The following is a 20,192-nucleotide window of genomic DNA, read 5'->3' as shown; positions in this document are numbered from 1 at the left end:
AATACAGCCAGCTGCGTTAAACAATGATATGTTACACACTCTGTGCTTTCTTGTGCACCACTAGTCCTGTTTCAAAATGACATACGATTTATGTCCGAGACACATGTATCAGCCACAGTTATTGGTGTTTGCGGTCCTGCAAGGTCCGCTTACTGCTTACTGATTGGCTGGACCCATTGCCTTAGGTCTCATTACCATGTAATGTTCATCAGTTCTCACGGCACTGTGATTATGTTAGCCTTGTTCTGTAGTTGGCTGCCTGGTAATGTAGTATTCCATGTATTTCCTGGATACCATGGTGGTAACCTGTCATTTAAAGTGTTTGCACCTGGTACGTGGTTCGATTATAACGTGCAAAGAAAAAGACAGAAGGCCGAGTTCGCCTGTGAAACATCCAATGGTTCAAAACATGCATGTCTATATATTTGGCTCTGAATACTTGCTGATAACGATTCATTTTAAAGCGATATTTTGACGGCGTTGGTATGAACCAAAGGAACTCTAATATACTTGTAAATTTGATCTGAACACACAAACATTCTGTGCTGTTCACCAATAGGGTTTGTGAACCAGGTAACACTTATTCAATATGACCGACCGTTTTCAATTTCCAAGCATGCCAACAGCATACTCTGCATTATACTATACAAGTTTGCGCTTGCAAACCCAGCGCTCTGATTGGTTCAGATACGAAAAAGACCTGTTGTATTATTCGCATCAGATGATACCTGTTAGCTAGCATTTCTTAAGTATGGGACAGCCGGAGAGCCTTTTACATTCGTTCACATTTTGTTTGCAGAGCAAAATTAGTGTAAATGAGGCATATAGTTCACAAGATGTAATAATTCACATTCTAATGGCGATATTTCAATCTATTTTTTGTGAAACCGTCGTGTACTTAGAACAATTTTTATGACATCGTCGCCAACTGACACAAAACAGAATGCCTATTTAATTTACACCTTTTCCTTGATTTGAATGTCAGATTTTTTTCAAAATTTCGCCAGTTTCTGAACTATACGTCAGTTATGATTGTTACAATCATGCGCCTTCAGGTGCCCGAACACTTTAAGCATCGTTAGTGTTATGAAATCGGTTCGTACCAGACTTCTTTCCACGTGGCACAATACGTCATTACTGGGCGAAATGCTTCAAAATTTACACAAGAATATGCTAATTTGCGCTACCGGCCACATTAAAATATTACCATGAAAAGGTACAATCGCTGATGAATTCAACTACATTAGAAGATTATCATTGCTGGTTTCATCGGAAACTATCCTCAAACAAACAATTACTTTCGATATATACAAACAAATGGCAAGGCGATGGTAAGGTGATTTGATTTGCGGATAGAGATATGATCATCAACAAATGCATTTGGCATGTAAACCGGATCATAGCGGGAACGAGTCGTCGCCTATGTAACTATTGACCGTAGAGCCGCGATTTTTATTTGTGAGACGAGTCAGTGGATATCACTTTGTTCTTTTAGGCATATCATCGTTGTATCATTATGGAGGACTGGGAAAGAAGACAACGGGAACGATGGGATCAGTTGAAAAAGAAAATTGACAAAGAAATAAAACCAGGTATGTACAATCACGTTATTGTTATAACTTATGTACTGCAATAAATTACAGTAGCCTTCAAGTATAGTTAAGGACCGCGAGTCCAGTCGAACAATACTTTGCTGGTCTAGACGGGTTGCGCGTTATGTGTAAAATAAGGTGGAAAATAAGAAATTTTCGTCTTTCACCACAAGAGGCGCTGCACCGGCGCCTTGTTTCACCGGAATTGAGTGCAAATTTGTCTAATCATGACTCCGTGTAGAAAACACGAATAACGACATATGTATGGGTAATATGGCGCATACTAACTGGCAGTGCGTCCGCGTTTATTATAAACGAAACACTGTTAAAAAATGTTTTCCTCTCGAACAAAAGTACAATAGGAATAAATTCTATGCAAAGTTTCAATAACGAAAACTTTCAAAAAACATATTGCCGTCCAGGAAAACCTTCAGATAAATAAAACCCTTATATTGAATCAAAACTCTGGAAACCAGCGCCCAAATGCAAATGCTATATATGTGCTTACAATGTGATGTTGGGCATCATAGAGAAATAAATTTGACAAAATAACAAAAAGTTTTCCGAGAATAAAAGCTGATGAACGGCGAGAGAACCGCTAGAATGAATACACAACTGTGCTCGTATATAGCCCCTAAATAAAAACACATCTGCTATCCCTTGCATTCCAACGCCCGATTGGTGAGCACTACTCTCGTGTCATTCACGAGACAATAATTTCTTACTTTACAACGAATCGCGGGAAATTTTGCCTAATCATGACCGTGTGGGAAACACGAATAACGACACATGTATGGGTAATGCGGTGCTCACCAGCTAATAAAACTAAAGAGTAAACACGGAAGAAAAAATAATACAAACTCAACTTTTGAAAGCACCAAGCTGCTGCAAACTAAACATTCCTCGTCGTAATCGTCCTTAGAGGTGTCTTGTAACCTCCATAAATGTAATAATCTTCACAAATGTAATATCAACCATAATTGTAATAAAATCAACCACAAATGTAATAAGACAGTCAACCATTAATGTAACAACCCGCAACCACAAACGTAATAAACAAATTAACCATAAATGTAATAAAACTCAACCATAAATGTAATAAACTTGAACTTGCATATGTGATCATTTGTTTAACAATGCTCTGAGTAATAATAACTTTAAGGCAGTATTGCTGAAGGCAATGAGTACTTGGGCCGTGATAGAGTAATTTTGAGGACAATATATACTACTATTCAAATATGGTATTGAATTTCCTCCTGTCAATTAGGCATTTGATTAACTGGTTATTAAACGAAGCAATGGCATGACAACGGCAAAATATGTCTAGCAACTTTTGTGGAGTTTGAGGCAGGGGTTCTTTATTTATAGTGGAAATTGCTTAAACTCCTTAAATATTCAAATTACAGCAAATTTCTTTTGTTCTCGATGGTAGATGTCTAATATTTAGATGGGCATATTTAGATTTCTACCCTATAGTTATCCCTATATACCAAAAATCAGACCTCTAGCTCTATTGGCTCGCTCAAAATAAGATATGCGCATAATTAATGAGGTACAATATATGGTGTCATAAGGTGTCCTATCATACCAAATATGAAGGGTGTAGCACTTGTGGTTACTGAGTTGTGGACAAATATGTATATTTGAGGTCAAAGGTCATTGAGGTCACGTGACGTTTTGTCAAACAAATTATATTGTTAACTTATCCCTATATACAAAAAATCAGACCTCTAGCTCTATTGGCTCGCTCAAAATTAGATATGCGCATAATTAATTGGGTACAATATGTGGCGTCATAAGGTGTCCCATCATACCAAATATGAAAGGTTTAGCACTTGTGGTTACTGAGTTATGGACAATAATGTATATTTGAAGTCAAAGGTCACCAAGGTCACATGATATTTTGTCAAAATGTCTGAGATATCTGCGTGAACCGATGGACTCACTGATGGACTCACGGACGGATATGACCCAATCTATAAGCCCCCTGGACTTTATCCGTGGGGACAAAAAACTGTGTCACTGCATCCTTAAGGCAATATGAATACGATGAGAAACTAAATTTTTATTTTTCTTGGCCTTATACATGGGAGTCTATGGAGAACTGCCTTATACATGGGAGTCTATGGAGGTGTAAACTAAAAAGTCCTCTAACACGGCCAAATTCGATCGCATTGTGAAACAAATCGACGTGCATCTGTATGGGGTTGGGTACTATTCTTGTGCAAAGTTTGAAAGAAATTGCCTAGGGCATGTCTGAGATATCTGCGTGAACGGACGGACGGACTGACATGACCAAACCTATAACTCCCCCAGGACTTCGTCCGTGGGCACTAAAAACAACGCAACAGTTATTACAGCTACACCGGCGGTAGGTTCATATCCAGAGCCCCGTACGGTCTGCCGCCGTCGCTTGAAAACAATCTCATAAACCTGGCCATATGGGCAACTGTGTATGGGCAGCTGGATGCTTGACTTCCCGGAGAAGGCGAGCTGTCACGTTCAAGCTCAGGATTATATGTCGATCAAATTTCAGTAAATTTACCTTACCTAGATGAAATTTTGTCTATAGGCTGAAATTTCGCCGAAGTTTGACAAAATTGCATCGATTTTTCAGGTTCATATCCGACATTTTTGAGTTTTGATTGCAGACAGAAATAAGTTTTGAGGCAACATGGCTGCAACCCCATGTTGACCCTGCGTACGATGCTATGTGCTACAGCTGACACACAGCATCGTACGCATGGCTAGCGAGAGATCGGAGTTGCCGACATCGACGGTTATTTACGAGAAGTGAATAAAAGACTGTCATTTTTGGAAGCGATCGAGTAGCTGAGGTAGGCTGGGATACGATTTGGGCCCAAGAACGCTGAATTTCGGCAGTAATTTGGCTTTTTTACGTCAAGTCCCAAAATGGATTTGAAGTCACTGACCCTACGTACGGGTCTTTGCAGGGCTGTGGTGAGCGGGGCGTGATTAGGGAGCGTTCAGTTTTTACGGCCTGGGGGGGGGGCGGCAAAATCTTGTCGCCGGTGTTCAAAAAATATAGAACCCCCCTGCATTTTTTGTGAAAAAAAGATGACCCCCCTTTGTCAGACGAAAAAATTGATGACCCCCCCCCTGAAAAATAACCAAAACCCATATGTCAAATTTACCCGCATGGTTTGGATTTGAACTCCGGTACGCGGCGCACTTTATTCGTGTAGCAGAGATGCCAGTGCACAAACTTCTCAGCCACATCCATTGAAACGTCTGTTAATTATGACGACTGTAAGGCAATTTTTAACTTCATTTCCATAGACAACTCATGTCCATGGACATTGTATAAAGTAAACCTTATTTGGGTGGTTCGCCAAAGGCAGCCCTCCGGTTAAGAGGGTCATGGGTAAAGTCAACTTTATTCTAGTGGGCCACCAAAGGTGGCACGCCGGTAAAGAGGGTCGATCATGGCTATTGCATAAAGTAGACTTTACTGGACAGGGCCGCTGAAGGCGCGCGGCCATTACCACTATTCGGTGCGTGATCCCAGGGGTCCCTCAAATGTTTCTAATACAAGCCGCGGCTTCAATTGGGAATTTTACGGTAAGATTGCCGTGGGGCATTACATAAAGTCAATTTATTGTAGTGGGCCGCCGCAGGCGGCCCGCCGGTAAAGAGGGTCAATCATGGCCATTACATGAAGTAAACCTAATTGGAGTGGGCCGCCAAAGGCGTCTGCCTGTTAAGAGGGTCATGGGTAATACATAATGTATATTTATTGTAGTGGGCCGCCGAAGGCGGCCCGCCGGTAAAGAGGGTCGATCATGGCCATGGCATAAAGTGAACTTTATTGTTGGTATTATGTTTTTGAAAATGTGGTGACCCCCCCTTTCCTACCAGTGAAAAAGCGATGACCCCCCCTTTGTGGATTCCAAAATTACGATGACCCCCCTGGATTTTGCCGCCCCCCCGGCCGTAAAAACTGAACGGTCCCTTAGCTGTAGCGGAACACACAGCATCGTACGCAGGGCTAGTTGACCCCAAGTGAAAATGTGTTCGCGATCAAATCTTCCTATATTTTTTTCAGAATTTTCGACAAAATCATTGCTTCTAAAATCTTTTGTAAGATATAAAATACTAAATAAAAATGCGATGTGCCATGTCTCCAGATTTCTAAAATATCGTGCGTTGACCGTTCGATTGAATACTCATTTCGCAAACTTGTGACGCAGTTGAAATTCAATACTGACCGCCAAATAATCTTAATGAGACGAGATCATTCTAGACGTCCTCCAAATTATCCAACCATTCGCGTTAGAGTTCAGCTCGTTTAGAGTATCATACATTCTTCGGCCTTCGTTTAGATCGACCCTAATCTCTCCCATTTAGGAAATAAATACACAGGCTACCTTGACAAAACTTTGTGCACCATCCAGGACCAAACGCACTACAAATCTGTCTTGACGTCATCATCTCTCCTTACATGGTAATCGGCATACTGTATTTTTTAGCAAAGGAGACATAGAATACGTCGGAGTATTCAGTTTCAAAACGTATTACATTGTGTGATGTTGTCAAAAAAGGTAATGTTACTGCAGTGGTATAAATTACAAACACAAAAGTTAAAATCAGTTTATTTTGGACTGGCTTTACCCAACATTTCATATTGCTTCTTATGCCAGATTTGACCACGTGCTTACTGGCGACCCCTTTACATGCAAATTTTGTGTCAAATGGTGTGTTCTCCTGGAAAAACAAACGTACGATTTCTATATGAAGGAGGCGAACTTTGCCCTCAAACTCGAAACCACCCCTTTATGGGGTGTGCCTAGCTATTTTGAACGAGCTTCTCGAATCTGCAGCTCTATTTCGAAATGATGGTCTGGTTTTCTCAGCTCAAGGATAAGTGTTCTCCATCGCTGTGGGCATTACTATTCTCAACTGGGGGTACAGTTTCAAGTCGTAATGTTTTTCATTGTGTTCGGGATATAAAACCTTTCCTTTTCAAACTTTCACTTTGATTAACACTAATCCACATCTTGTCAGCGATTAAACATGTTTCAAGTTTAAATGTTAAATTCTGGTCTCGAGCCCTCTTGTTCGACCAAACTGAAATTACCCCTCCCACTTTGGCTCGTCCAGTGGGTGTAGCAAGGGTCGTGCCTTCGCCTAGGAAACGGAGGGTGCATTAATTGTTGCATTTCGATGCACATTTTGATTATATTCAGAAGATTTTGTGGCAAAAACTCAGATAGAGAAGCATTAATATTCACATCTCACTTATTCAAGACTGGCTGAGAGCAGCATTCCATTCAGTTAACATCATTACGCCATTTATTACGCCAAGAAAGATGAAGCCAAGACATTTTGCCCTCCCTGGTCTCAGCCAGAAATGGTTATACCTTACAGAGTTTTTTCCCACGGAATGAAAACAAATGTACTTGGGCTGAGGCCCAAGTACAATAATGTAATGTTATTGCATACTTTCCTGAAACTAGGTTTCCTTTCCGAAACACAGAATAGAATACTTTGAGAACACTATCAGAAAACGGCGAGGTACCTATTAAACCGTTGGATATAATGGACGTGGAACAGCAGTTCTAGACACTGATAATTACATAATAAGGAAGCGTCAAAATAACTCGTCAACCAGTGATACCACACAAAGTTTATGACAGATGACTCAGAACAAATAACAGAGAAATATGCAACCTTATAACAGAAACTTACGACACAAAACATGTTGACGAGAACATATATCCATATTTCAATCTAGTAAAAACAATACGAACACTACCTTGAACACAGTAGAACAAAATTAGACATCCTGGCATCCCCAGTGAAGGAACAAACTTCAAGTGGGACAACATAGGAATACAGACAATCTATCGATTATTCCACACAATTTATCCACTGAAGACGAATTTAAAAAGTACGGCAAATTTCGAAAAAACGGCGTTAAAGGATCGTAGTGTTATACAGTCTCCTCCACTCGGGAGTAGAGACTGCACTGACATTCATATTACAGCTGTGTCTCGCAATGGCCAATCAGTTCTGTACACAAAATAGGGAAACGTAAAATACACTTTCAAATATACAAAACACACTAAACGCAAACAATTAAGATATGAATAATGTGCGGAGTTGCTTTCCTTATTACATAGATAAATATTTAAGGGTTAATTCTTCAATTCCGATCACAAAATAGATTTATTACATTTATGGTTGACAAGTATTACATTTATGGGTAATTTTTTATTACATTTATGGTTACCATTTATTACAATTGTGGTTGGTGTTTTTATTACATTTATGGTTGATTTTTGTTACATTTATGGGTGATAATATTATATAGGGCTCAGCCCTTGGTGTCGCGCCAGGGTTAAGATTGGCAATGTTATTTGTATTGATTCATGATAAACTGTAATTGTTACTTCATAAATGTTTATATGACAACTATGCCCAGTTTCCCTCTGATGAAAGCAGTTCACGTACTTACACGACGTCAAACCCTGCAGCAGGGCAGGTATAGATTTTCTGTAGCGCATAAAAATTTTGGACAAAAATTGGCAATTTTTACAATGATAACAGCCTATGGCGTTAAACAAGGGACGTATTATGCAATAATTATCATTGCAATGGTAACCGCACTGCCACCTTCCACTTGCAAGCTGAAAACTATAGCGTTCCATCTAAAAACTTGCAATTTTTGAATCTAATTATTGACACAGGGGCGCTCTTCTATATTTCAATCCCAGCATTCTTTGCGTATGCCCCCGTTCATATGCACGACAGTTTTCTCCGTTTATCTATATCAACGATACTTTGTATCAGCGACAAGGTGTATAATAACATTTACTGGCTAATAAAAGAGGTATATTTTATAAAAGGCATGTTATATCATAGTAATTTGTTTCGTATTTGTTTATTTACGAGTACTCAAAAAAAAATGGCGGCGCCCATGAAAGAAGGGTACACTTCCGGTTACTCGCATAGTATATTATGAATAAGCGCATGCGTAGTCAGTAAGCCGCTGGCGCGACTATTACACTTATGAGTGCACTTTATTACAATTATCGTTGATGTTACATTTATGGAGATTATTACATTTATGGAGGTTACATGTCTTACCTCGTAAATGCAAACAGTTTGAAACACCAAGTCTTCTGGCAGGAGATTCCTCAACATAACCATATCTTGCGGCGTTGGACTTCCACCGACCGTGGCGCTTCCAGCATCGATCGCCAACACCTGCATGAGCAGCAGCAGTAGCGCCTCAGAACGCGAGGAATGGAAAAGCAAGTCTTTCCGTTTTCGTCGACTTCCTTCAAACGTGAAACTATGGCGACTCGGAGTCTGGCCCATGTGTAACATAATTTCTTGTTACTCTTCACAAAATTACAAGTACCCCTGAACTAAAAGTGGGGTTGAATAAATAATCTCCAGAACTTAAAAGAATACTTTCTTTTCTGAAATAGGCTCAAAACCAATCATAAGGGCACGCTTCAGATTCCAGATTTGAAATGACTACTTCATTACCGTTTCGATATTGGTAAGTTTTACTATGACGAATGAAGAATGTTAGAAAATCGGAATGCATCTGTACAACACTACAATTTAAATTACTTACTTCGTCAAACCTTAGACCTGATGTGAACTGAATGTGCTCACGTGTTTTACAATAGGTACATTAATAGTAGTACGCTTCACAGAAAAATTAGATATCTGTAATATCATTATATGAAGCAGGTTTCATCAACTTTCGCACAGTACTCTCAGAGTTGACATTAATTACAAAACTTTATTTAATATGTAAATGAGCTGTTTATTAATTTGTCACTGCTCAATGCTTCATGGGACAATTAGATATCTATCAGATCAAAATATGTAGCACGTTTCATCAAATTTCATGCTGTAATTTTTGAGTATTATCACTAATTACAAAGTCTATTAAATATGCAAATTAACCGTTAATTAACTTGACACTGATCATTGTTTCATAGCAGAATTAGATATTTATCAGATCAATATCTGTAGCAGGTTTCACCGAATTGGGTACGGTAATTTCAGAGTTATATACCTAATTACAAAGTTCATTAAATATGTAAATGAACCCTTAATTAACTTCACAATACTAAATGCTTTAAAGGACAGTCAGATATCTGTCGGATCAGTATCTGCAGCAGATTTCATCAAATTTTTGCATTTATTTCGGAATTATATGACTAATTACAAAACTTCATAAAATATGCAAATGATCTATTTATTAACTTGACACTGCCCAATGCTTCTTAGTACAATTAGATTTATATAACATCAATATTTGTTGAATGTATCATCAAATTTTTGGTGCAGGAATTTCAGACATGTCACGAATTACAAAAGTTCATTAAATATGCAACTGAGCAGAGTATTGGCATGACACTCACAGTATCATCATAATGCTCTGAGATTTTCATCCTTGAAAAGTTTCATGAAATTTCGTCCAGTATTTCTTGATATATGTCGACACTGTCATTACTGTCTCCATGGGAAACCATTATATGAAAAATAATGATATGTCATAACTTCATCAATATGCAAGCCACACTAACCAAAATCTAATCAGTTGTTACAAGTAGGATATAGTACCTGTGTACTAAATCTGACTTGAATCTGTTGGGCATTTTTGAGTTATCGTGTAAACAGACAGACAGACGCACATACACACTCACACACATGGACAGACAGACAGACATCGCTATGACATTAGCTCACGTGTGTGAACATGTGAGCTAAAAACTAGTGAAACTAAACAAAAATCATGGTAAGGTCCTTCAGAATCATCAAATCTGAAGAACTCTGATATTTAGCACAAGGTGCTCGTGATAAATCGGAAGACACATGGTCCTTTTTTATTTTTTCATATTTTTTCAACGGAACAACGTCTCTTAGCAGTCTCTGATAAAATCTTGACAAATGAGTGAACAGTAGGATCAGCAAATCCTCCAATTTGATGAATCCCTCTAACTGCGTAAACGAAACTCAGAATAACATTTAATGAAGTATTACAATTGATGAGGTGTGTGATGAAAATTTCAATATGTACATCTATTAGCTGGAAGTGATTGTTCCCCTTTGGGAAGAATGAAGTCCTACCACTTCTTGAAGTAACTGGAATACTCTTAACCGTATTGTTACTCTTAGAAGCTAAAAACTGCGCTGGCATTTGTCTACGAGCTCCAGAAGGTCGGGATGAATCACTTTCCCATTGTTCATTGCCACAGTCTTAATGGTTTCATGCAACTTCAGATCTGTAAATAAAATGAGAAAACTGGTAACCCTCGACAAGTGCACGATGAAGTGTCAAAATTAATGCGCATAGCAAGCAAAGCAAAATTAAGCCGCTGACCGCTGAAAATACCGATTCCTCCTTTCCTTATATGATGGAGTCACCACGGATAACAAACGAAAGTCCCTAAAACAATGTGAGAATTTTTCGCCGTCTGGAAAAAGGAGAGGCCAGAATAGAGCAGCTGCAGAACCCCAATGTGGAACCACAAGTGAACTTATGGCATTGTCAAACTTCAGTTTGTTCAAAACCCAAACCATCAAAGTTTGTGAGGAACGAACCAATTATTTCTCCTAAACTTTACTAAAAAGCGTGTGTGCCGTTGTACCAACGTAATGAATAAAATGTAATGCACTTCCTATTGTAATCTGTGGCAAAACGGTCGATCGTGTGCGGCCCCATGTCGTATCAAGAGACCTAGAAATCTCTGAATAGCGATTCCTAAATCTTCGTTATCATCGCTTCTGCAAAGCAAATCTGCTTGTATATTGTGCTCTCGGGACACCCACTGTGGAATAAACCCACTGCAAAGCTTTACACCATGTATCGAATCTTACGCCAACATCCTGCAATTCAGGCACTCCGCTACCGATGAGCAATATTCTTACGACGTTCTGATTACCGGAAGCTAATTTAACAGTAGAGCCTTTCAACCTCGTTTTTAACACTTTGTATCACTACACTGCCTCCAATTCCCTCCATGTGGAACTTTTCTTACTCTCGAGAGCAGACCAGAAACCACTGGTCTCTATACGGCAATCGCCATCGATACAGCCACCAAAACCAACCGCTGAAGCATCGGCGTAACTGCAACCCATTCAGTGCCTTCATATTATGCAACTAAAACTCCAGTTCTTGCGAAGCAAAAGAATTTACTCGAACGAAAGAATTCAAACTTCCTCTTGTTTCAAGGCAAGAATAAAGACATCTGTGTGAAGTCTCACCAATGGACCAATACCTTCTTGCATGGAAATTATTTACCAAATTACTGAAGCTAGTCTCCTAACTTCAATTAACACCTTGCCTGCACCAATCATCTGAAGTAAAAACTGAACAGACGAAATTGACTTCGCGACTCAATCCTCAGTCAAGTAAACATTGCCTTTTTTGCATATCCAAAATGTGCCAAAGCCAAATTAAAACGAGTTTTGGTTGCCAACAACACTCCTCCTCAGCCATAAAAAATCCAAAGTGGCCAATGTCACATCTCACTGAGTTATTTACTTGTAAAGCAGCTGTAAAACCCCAAGCGCCACCAACACCATCATCAATGAACATGAATACTTTAGAAACTCTTACAACACCAGACCGAGACTAACAACCTCGTCACCTTTGTTAAAGTATATGGAGCAGTAGAAAGTCCAAAAGACATAACGTTAAAAACAAAATACTTCAAAACTCCACCGAAAGACCAAGCAAAATCAATAAAAGTTCGTTGTGGGTCAAACATTTCTATATGGTGATAAGTAGATTTCAAATCAAGAGAGAACAAATAATCCCCAGGCGAAAACACCTGCCTGACAGAAAAATGTCCTCACAACGAAATTTAAATTTGTAAAAGCATAAATTGATGTACCAACAGACAAGGACCAACTCAGTTTACCGAAAGAGTTCACTGCAACTGTCAAAGGATTGACTACAAAAGGGGAAATCACTTAAACGTCACAGTCGGTGGCGATCTGAGATACCAAAAGACGACAATCCCGACTAATGGTTTCTAAAAACTTGGGACTGTAGGGTTTCAGTTTGTTTCCTTTTTTTAATGAAGTCTAAAGCTGCCCCCTTGCTGATCCATCATTAATGAATGGATGGAGTGGAATGTAATTCATTTATTAGAATGAGAGTATAGAGAGGACATATACAACCATTTGCAGTAATAGAGCGCGAAGCCACTGCAGTGAACTGCAATAAAACTGCTTACACTTATTAGTTTCAGCTGTAGCCGTGGCCACTTTGGTGTTCAACAAGGCTACATGATAAAGACCAAAAGTCTGCTTGTACAAAGAAAAACTAGCTCTATCTGAGGCTCGAGTTGTAAATGAGAGTTTACGATTGGCACCCTGTGTTCAAGATTAAGATACAATGTAACATTACCATGCACTGGTCCTTGTACAAATCTTTTTTATTTCAACTTCCCCAGACAAACTGTCTGCATGGAACATACAATGTTGTCGACTATGCCAGCTGGCTACAGCTGAAACTAATTAGTGTGAGCAGTTTTATTGCAGTTCACTGCAGTGGCTTCGCGCTCTATTACTGAAAAGGATAGTAATTTCCCGCGGTTCGATGTGATGTTCGATGTGTTGAAGAATCCGAGACCTGTACCGAATTGTATGAAGACTTTAGCGAGGAAACGGAAATCTCAGAGCGGAAAACGCTTTTCTGATATTATCAGAACTGTGACTCCTTACTTAAGCTTGCTGTTGGCAAATGGTCTATGCTGATATGATGGCGACGCCATGAATGCTAAACGGGAGTAAACTCGACTATGTATATATACAAGGGATCAACTATTGAAAAAGTAAATCAGCGACAGCATATTTTTATTGAGTTTTGAACACGTGATCCTTAAAATATGTTTTTTTTTAAGTTTTACTTTAGGCAAATTTTACAGTATAAAATATTTATTGCGTGAAAGACGAAACAAAATAGAAAATTTAATATAAAATACTTATTCCGTAATGGACTTTGAATATTTGGATAACATCTCAACGATATATGTTTGAAACAGTTTTAATTGGGAAAATAGTGTCGTACAAAATAATCATCTACGAAGCGAGTAGAAAACATGATATTAAATCCACACTAAGAAAACGGATACATTTCAATATCTGCGCAAATGATCACGTCATCCTAAATCTGCCCAAAGACTTTGTGAACTTTGAAATATTAAGAAATAAGCGAATAAGTTGTGATTAGAAACACTCAGCCTTACAGAAGGAAACTATTGACAGGGAGTACAGTAAATCACTCTCACTGGTAGCAGAGCAGAATAATCAACTAGTGTTCAAAACAACATAAAGTCCATGCGTCGAGCTTAAAATAATGGAAACTGCTTGAAGAATCAGTGTGACAACATGAAAAGGACAAACTACTGAACTATCTAAATAAACCCTTTCATCGCGGCATAGATTGGCCCAAACCCTATCTTGTCTATGATAATTTTGGACCGGCTTTAATTGATTTTAGTTGCACAGGTTACTTATACGTGTAATTTCCAAACAAGTAATTGCTGCCGGGAAATAAACCTCACAAGACACGCAAATAAGAGCAAAGATGAAAGCTAAAAATACAATACTTAATCAAGATAAAAGCATAGTAGATCTCAGGCACAGTTGCGGGTATATTTCAATTCTCGGAAGTTTTATTCTTTCAGAGGGGTCTTTACAAAACTACGTAGAAAGCCCTTCAGAAGCATGTATGCACAGCTTTCATTTCCACCAGTGATTATTAATTTTATCAAATGAAAATTCATTCAGTTTTCCGTATCGTGGTTTTGCAAAAATTCTATGAGATTACTTTTGACTCACCCCTGTAAGACATCAAAGTTTGTGTCATTGACATGTCAAATGCAGAGCGATTCTCCAATGCTGTAGTAAGGGCAGCAGTTACGTTTATTTTAAATGATCGACCATGCAATAATACATCAAGCGATATGTTTATTGATTAGTTTAAGCTCTACCTCGATCATTTCGCGAGATTTGAGAAGTTCAGAACTCTTGAATGTGATTTTTTTTCCATAGGCGAACTTTTAAAAATGAAGAAGTCAAGTGTAGTTAATCGGGCACTTACAGACAAAGTTCTAGGTCGTATTGAATCAACACTCAGTTTGATAGAGAAACTGGAGCTTCAGGGTGTTATGTCTACCAGCCAACCAGATGCACTGCGTGCAATTATGGAAGAGATCGGAAGAACTGATCTAGCGCTCGAAGTATTGGAATATAAAGGTACGATCCTGCTGAAAATACTGTCATGTAATGTGTTTGTCATCGGTATTTGTAACAATTTTCACAGTCAACAACCTACATTACTTGTATAATAAGATTTATTGGCAATGTATGTCATGAATGCAAAAGATAGGGACAACCTTGAAATTACCAACAAAGAAAATAATATACAACGCAATATCTAACATTATAGTGCACAAAGCAACGTATATGCACAGCAATAGAATCAGAATAAGCAAGATTCGTACATAACCTTCGATGGCGAATTTGTTATTTTGTTAAAAGTGAAAAAAGAACTTGTTTCTGTTCCATATAAAAGGTCGAACCCTATGATTCGACAGCACAAGAGTAGAAAATCACCTTTTTAAGCTAAAGATTCTCTAGTGGTCAATAAGCTCAGAACCCCCAAAAATTATATATTTTTTGAAAACCTAGATATAGGGGAACATTTGTGTTACCATAGGGTTACCATTGTTTACATAACTATCACGTGACGGGTAATTTGCATAACCTTTAAAAAGGTTTTCACTCTGTTTTGTTTCAATGCTTCGAGATATGTGGCTGAACTTTGTGTGAGTGCAAGCTCTCCTAAGGATCTTCCAAAGAGTGTCTCAGAAATTTTTTAAACCTTCTTAAACAATTTTTTTTGCAAGAAAACGTCCAGAGCGGTGAATCTAACTCTAGTTAATTTCTTTAAAATTGTTCTAAAAAATCTAAGCAAGATATAAAAAATCTGAGACACACTTGGAAGAGCGTTGTGACAGCTTGCATTCCAGCAAGTTTGAGTCAGATATTTTGAAGTAGTGAGACAAGACATAGGGAAAACCGAGTTTTGAAAGGTTATGCAAATTACCTGTCACGTGATAATTATGTACACAATGGTGACACTGTGGTTACCAGAATGTTCCTCTATATCTAGGTTTCAGAAAATGTATAATTTACGGGGGTTCTGAGCTTATGAACCACCAGAGAATTGTTAGATTAAAAAGGTCAATTTCTTGTTTTAAAATGTCACTTCAATATCAATGATACTTAAATTCAAAAATCTGGCCATAAAACAACGTACACTTCTTATTGGAGGAGGCGTTTGAAAGTGATATAACAGATCGAACACAAGTCTGTGACATTGTTTTTTGCCATATGGAGTAAATTTGTTAGCACCGGTCAGTGATCATTTTATATTTTCGAAGTTTTCGTCCATACGTAATCTTCAAATTGGAGCAATAAATGTCATTATTTTACAGTCTTCGTTTTCTGTGTTCTAACGTATCTCCTTTTTCTACCCATGTATGCCTTCTTTGTCTGTCTTTTTCGTCTTTTCTTCACCTGATATAGAAAAGGTAAGTAATTTGATGATTATCAACTCATTGATTATCTTGAAATGGGAAGCTGACTACATGACTTTTTATGTCTGTTAACCAATACACTGAACAAAGAATATATTTCCTGGTGAAATAATTACTGCATATGCAAATAACAATAGCATAACAAAAGGCATATATAAGGTAAAGTGCATCATTTAGTCAAAAGAAGATGCAAGTGGCACCCTTACATTATTATTCCTATCGTTTTAGGCTGTGTTTAATAGAAGTTTTATTCAGATTAATTTTCCCCCTTTCCTAACTGTCATCTGTCATGAACAGTCAATCTCCTGATAGGACGATTGATCGACAGTCGACGATACAAGCATTCGCCAGATAGAGTGGATTTTTGTTTTTAAATGTTTATGATCGAACAGAAATCAAAAATGTCTCTCAAAAAGACCGTCTTTTTCTCTGAGAACTAGAAAATATATGCCATCAGAGCTAGAAAAACTTTTTTAAAAATCAAATGATAAAATTTGCGTCGTAGCTCATACCATGGATGTACACTCGCTTTCACCTCCATGCTCATACATTCTATCACTGGACCAAGTTCGCCATCATGCTGTCGTCAGTCTGTTTTAAAAAAGATTAATCCTCCTGTAGTTATACAAAGTCATCGCCAGCAACAGTCATCTCGCGGCGAGATTGTTCACATGTATTTAATATTCACGGCTGCAAATTGCTTACAACGCGACGTAAAGTCTACACAGCATGTGAGCCATTCAGACTAACTTACAGGCCCAGATGATGACGTACTATAGAGTGTGAAGGTCATCGCAAATCGGTTGATGCATGTACAGGGGAGAGCGGAAGACACTCTTATGGTTGATGATTTTTCTACGTATAGAAAAAGTTACCACGTGGTATTGGTTTTCTCAGCTTGGTGCAAAAAAGGCATTTTGTAGGTGTAACACGATTTGAACTAAATTGGGATATTTGGATCTTCACATTTTTTCAAATTTATCAAAAGTGTTAGGTGCCCTATACCTGAATGTTTCAATATTACAACTTACTCATAAAAATAAGTGTGTAACTTAAAAAGAAACGTGGATGAGGTTACATTTGCAGATTAAATCGACACTACTTCACCATCGAATTATCCCAAATTAGTTCCAATTGTGTTGTGTGTTTCCCCAAAGAATTTGGAACAAAATAAAGAGGTCGGAAGCAATAAACCAAAAATAAACTATTATTGTAAGTTTCTAGGAAGTTTGAAGTATTTTCATATCCGTTTTCTGATTTAAGTTATTGTTTACTTTCTTTTTCTGTGTCATTAACATGTTGACTGAAATAATGTCTGCAGTTGCAAAACCATACCCAGCAAAAAACCATCACAATTTTTTAGATTGATAACGCGACACTGAAGCAGATAAAATTTACTAAAATGTGACTAGTTCAGTGTAAGGTGTCTAATTGTGGGAAAGTGATTACATTTACAATCACGATTATCATGTAAATAGGCACATTTATAACATCATTGGGTAAAGCAGTGCGTTCGGAACAATTGCACCGAGACTGAGTTTTGTCATCTGAATGGAATGTTTAGGAAAAACAGCTTCTTGATTGGTTAGTTATAAGATTAAAGACAGTGATTTATGTTTGGAGAGGGATTTCTAGGCATCTAGGCATGTGTCCTATGCTGGAACGTTCGTGCTATGTACACAGGTACTCCCACGTTGTTGATGTGCCGAGATTGAAAATACACCACGACTTACCAAATTCAAGTCATTTATCGAGAGATACATCGACAGTTTTACATTTTGACTATCATAACTTATCGAGAATTATTCCGATGCTCTGCAATTAAAATGTTCCGTCATTAGTGCGGGCATTAATTTCAAGTCGTTTACACAGACGTTGAAGGCAAAAAGGTGATTTCGGCCGAGAATAGTTACGATGTCACTGTCATGTTCAGATGTTCTATAGAATTTACCAACGCTGACTACAGAAAATCAAAGACATAATCAAAGGCAGTTCTTCTGCTGTACAAGGATCCAGGAAAACCGCATCGCAAGAATCATAAGGAACTCTTGGGAGAGCAACCACACAATTGCACTTTGATAGCCCAAACAACCGGGCAACTGTTTGGCTACGGTCATCTGGTTGAAGCCTACATCACTTCTGAAGAAGACATTAATTGATGCAATCATTTAGGAAATGCGCCTTAATCGCGAATGTGGTCAGCGATAGGGCTTGCTGTACCTGTCATTTCTTAGTCATTTCTGTCTGCCGTAGAAGTGTCGCGTTACGCGTTATCAGTTCGAAGTTGGGTTTCAAACAGGCAATTTTAAATCCCGACTCGAAAAGGCCGGCCAGGGATCGGGATTAACTGGAGTGTTAAGAAGATTATGAGGTGTTTCGGGTTTTCATTTCCTTTAAAATTACAATCGATATCGTTTTTTAAATATTTTGCTAGATTTTTGGACAAAGTCCAAACGGGGGTTTAACACAACTAAATATTTGATACTAAACATTTATCAAAGTAAACATTCAAGGCCGTTTGCCTGTGTGGCATGCTAGAAATATATTTCTTCCAATATTCTCGTCTTTTCCTGAATTCAGTAGACGGCCGCATTTTAAATTCAGGTAAAGGACTATAGTGAGAAACAGATCGACCTGTTCCTTAGCCTGAGACAATCAACTCACTTATGAAGTGGGTTGTGTCTAAGTGCTTGCATAACAACTTCTGTGTAAATGAGGAAATTAACTCACATGTTGAGTGAACTGTTAGGATAGCAAAATCCAGAGAGAATAGTATGAGCAACATCTATGCAAAGGTACATATAATGAAAAGGACACAGTTACCCTAGGGCAGAGTAACCATGGCACAAGAGTCAGCTTACATCATCATATCAAAAATCAAAGTAAACACCCAAAATGTGGTATTTGTCATTCAGCCAGTAATCAGGGTAACGTGGACTAAGTTCACTTCATAATGGTGTACACGGACTTTGAATCTTTAAAATGTGCAAAATGATCGATGTTATATGTTCATGCTGTAATCATGGGTAGACTTATAGTACTGTCTGTAAAGGCTGACAAATTAAAGATGCTGTTACTTTGTAAAATGATCTCTTGTTTCCAAAGAAGGGGTACTAACAATCATGTATTCAATTGAAGTATCAGAGCTCATTTAATTCATAAAAAGATAAAGCTTCAATGTAAAGATCAATTTCTATTCGTTATCATCAGATACGTTTTGACTGCTCTGCTGTACGAGGCGCTAAATGTAAAAAAATTAATTTACACAATAACCCGTATTTCAGAGATAGAACAGCTAGGAAATGTATATAGAGAGGAATTTTTAATATAAATATATATATATATATATATATATATATATATATATATATATATATATATATATATATATATATATAAAAACACATATACATTGGCAATACATATGTATGCATACATATACATACGCATATAGGGTATTCATTCTTTTATTTAGACTACATTCATTCATACATACATACATACATACATACATACATACATACATACATTTGACGTCGATCTCGTTCTGATACAGCTGCAAAATGTTATATATATATATATATATATATATATATATATATATATATATATATATATATATATATTATATATATATATATATATGTAGGGCCTCGTTCTGATACAGTTGCACACATTAACATATATATTGAGCCTCGCTTTCGTAATACAACTGCAAATTTTATATACAGACTTGTGTTTAGACAGCTGGGACTCGGAAATTTATATATATATATATATATATATATATGTATATATCCTCGTTTTCGAAACAAGACAGTATCTTCCAAATGTTCATATAATGTTGGTCGCAAATGGATTTACTTTAGTCTCGGTGACCCAGACTCTCTCCAGACTCGCGACAGCACCTCCAGCTGAGAGATGGTCACCGAGACTAGATTTACATAAAAAATGTTTTATTCACATTGCTGCACACAGCAGGGCTTGTGTGTTTCAC

The 20,192-nt window shown here is 37.8% G+C and overlaps 1 protein-coding gene across 4 annotated transcripts in view; it reads left to right on the top strand.

The window, feature by feature from the left end:
* Nucleotides 1-20,192, top strand: part of LOC139134730 (malignant fibrous histiocytoma-amplified sequence 1 homolog) — a 247,979-nt gene that overhangs the window by 616 nt on the left and 227,171 nt on the right. For 3 of the 4 annotated variants that reach the window (XM_070701717.1, XM_070701718.1, XM_070701719.1), the window contains 2 exons: nucleotides 1,496-1,592; nucleotides 14,646-14,849. Coding sequence is in view for 1 of the 4 variants with exons in the window: in XM_070701716.1 (XP_070557817.1) it covers nucleotides 14,880-14,894 (15 nt within the window). In the remaining 3 variants the exon portion in view is untranslated. Of the gene's footprint in view, nucleotides 1-1,495; nucleotides 1,593-14,645; nucleotides 14,895-20,192 lie in introns of those variants that run through there. The other variant, XM_070701716.1, reaches the window with a different exon arrangement.

The sequence above is a fragment of the Ptychodera flava genome, chromosome 6, assembly GCF_041260155.1.
Source record: "Ptychodera flava strain L36383 chromosome 6, AS_Pfla_20210202, whole genome shotgun sequence".
NCBI lineage: Eukaryota > Metazoa > Hemichordata > Enteropneusta > Ptychoderidae > Ptychodera > Ptychodera flava.
Note: the sequence above shows the minus strand (reverse complement) of the source record. Positions and strands in the feature narration are given on the sequence as shown.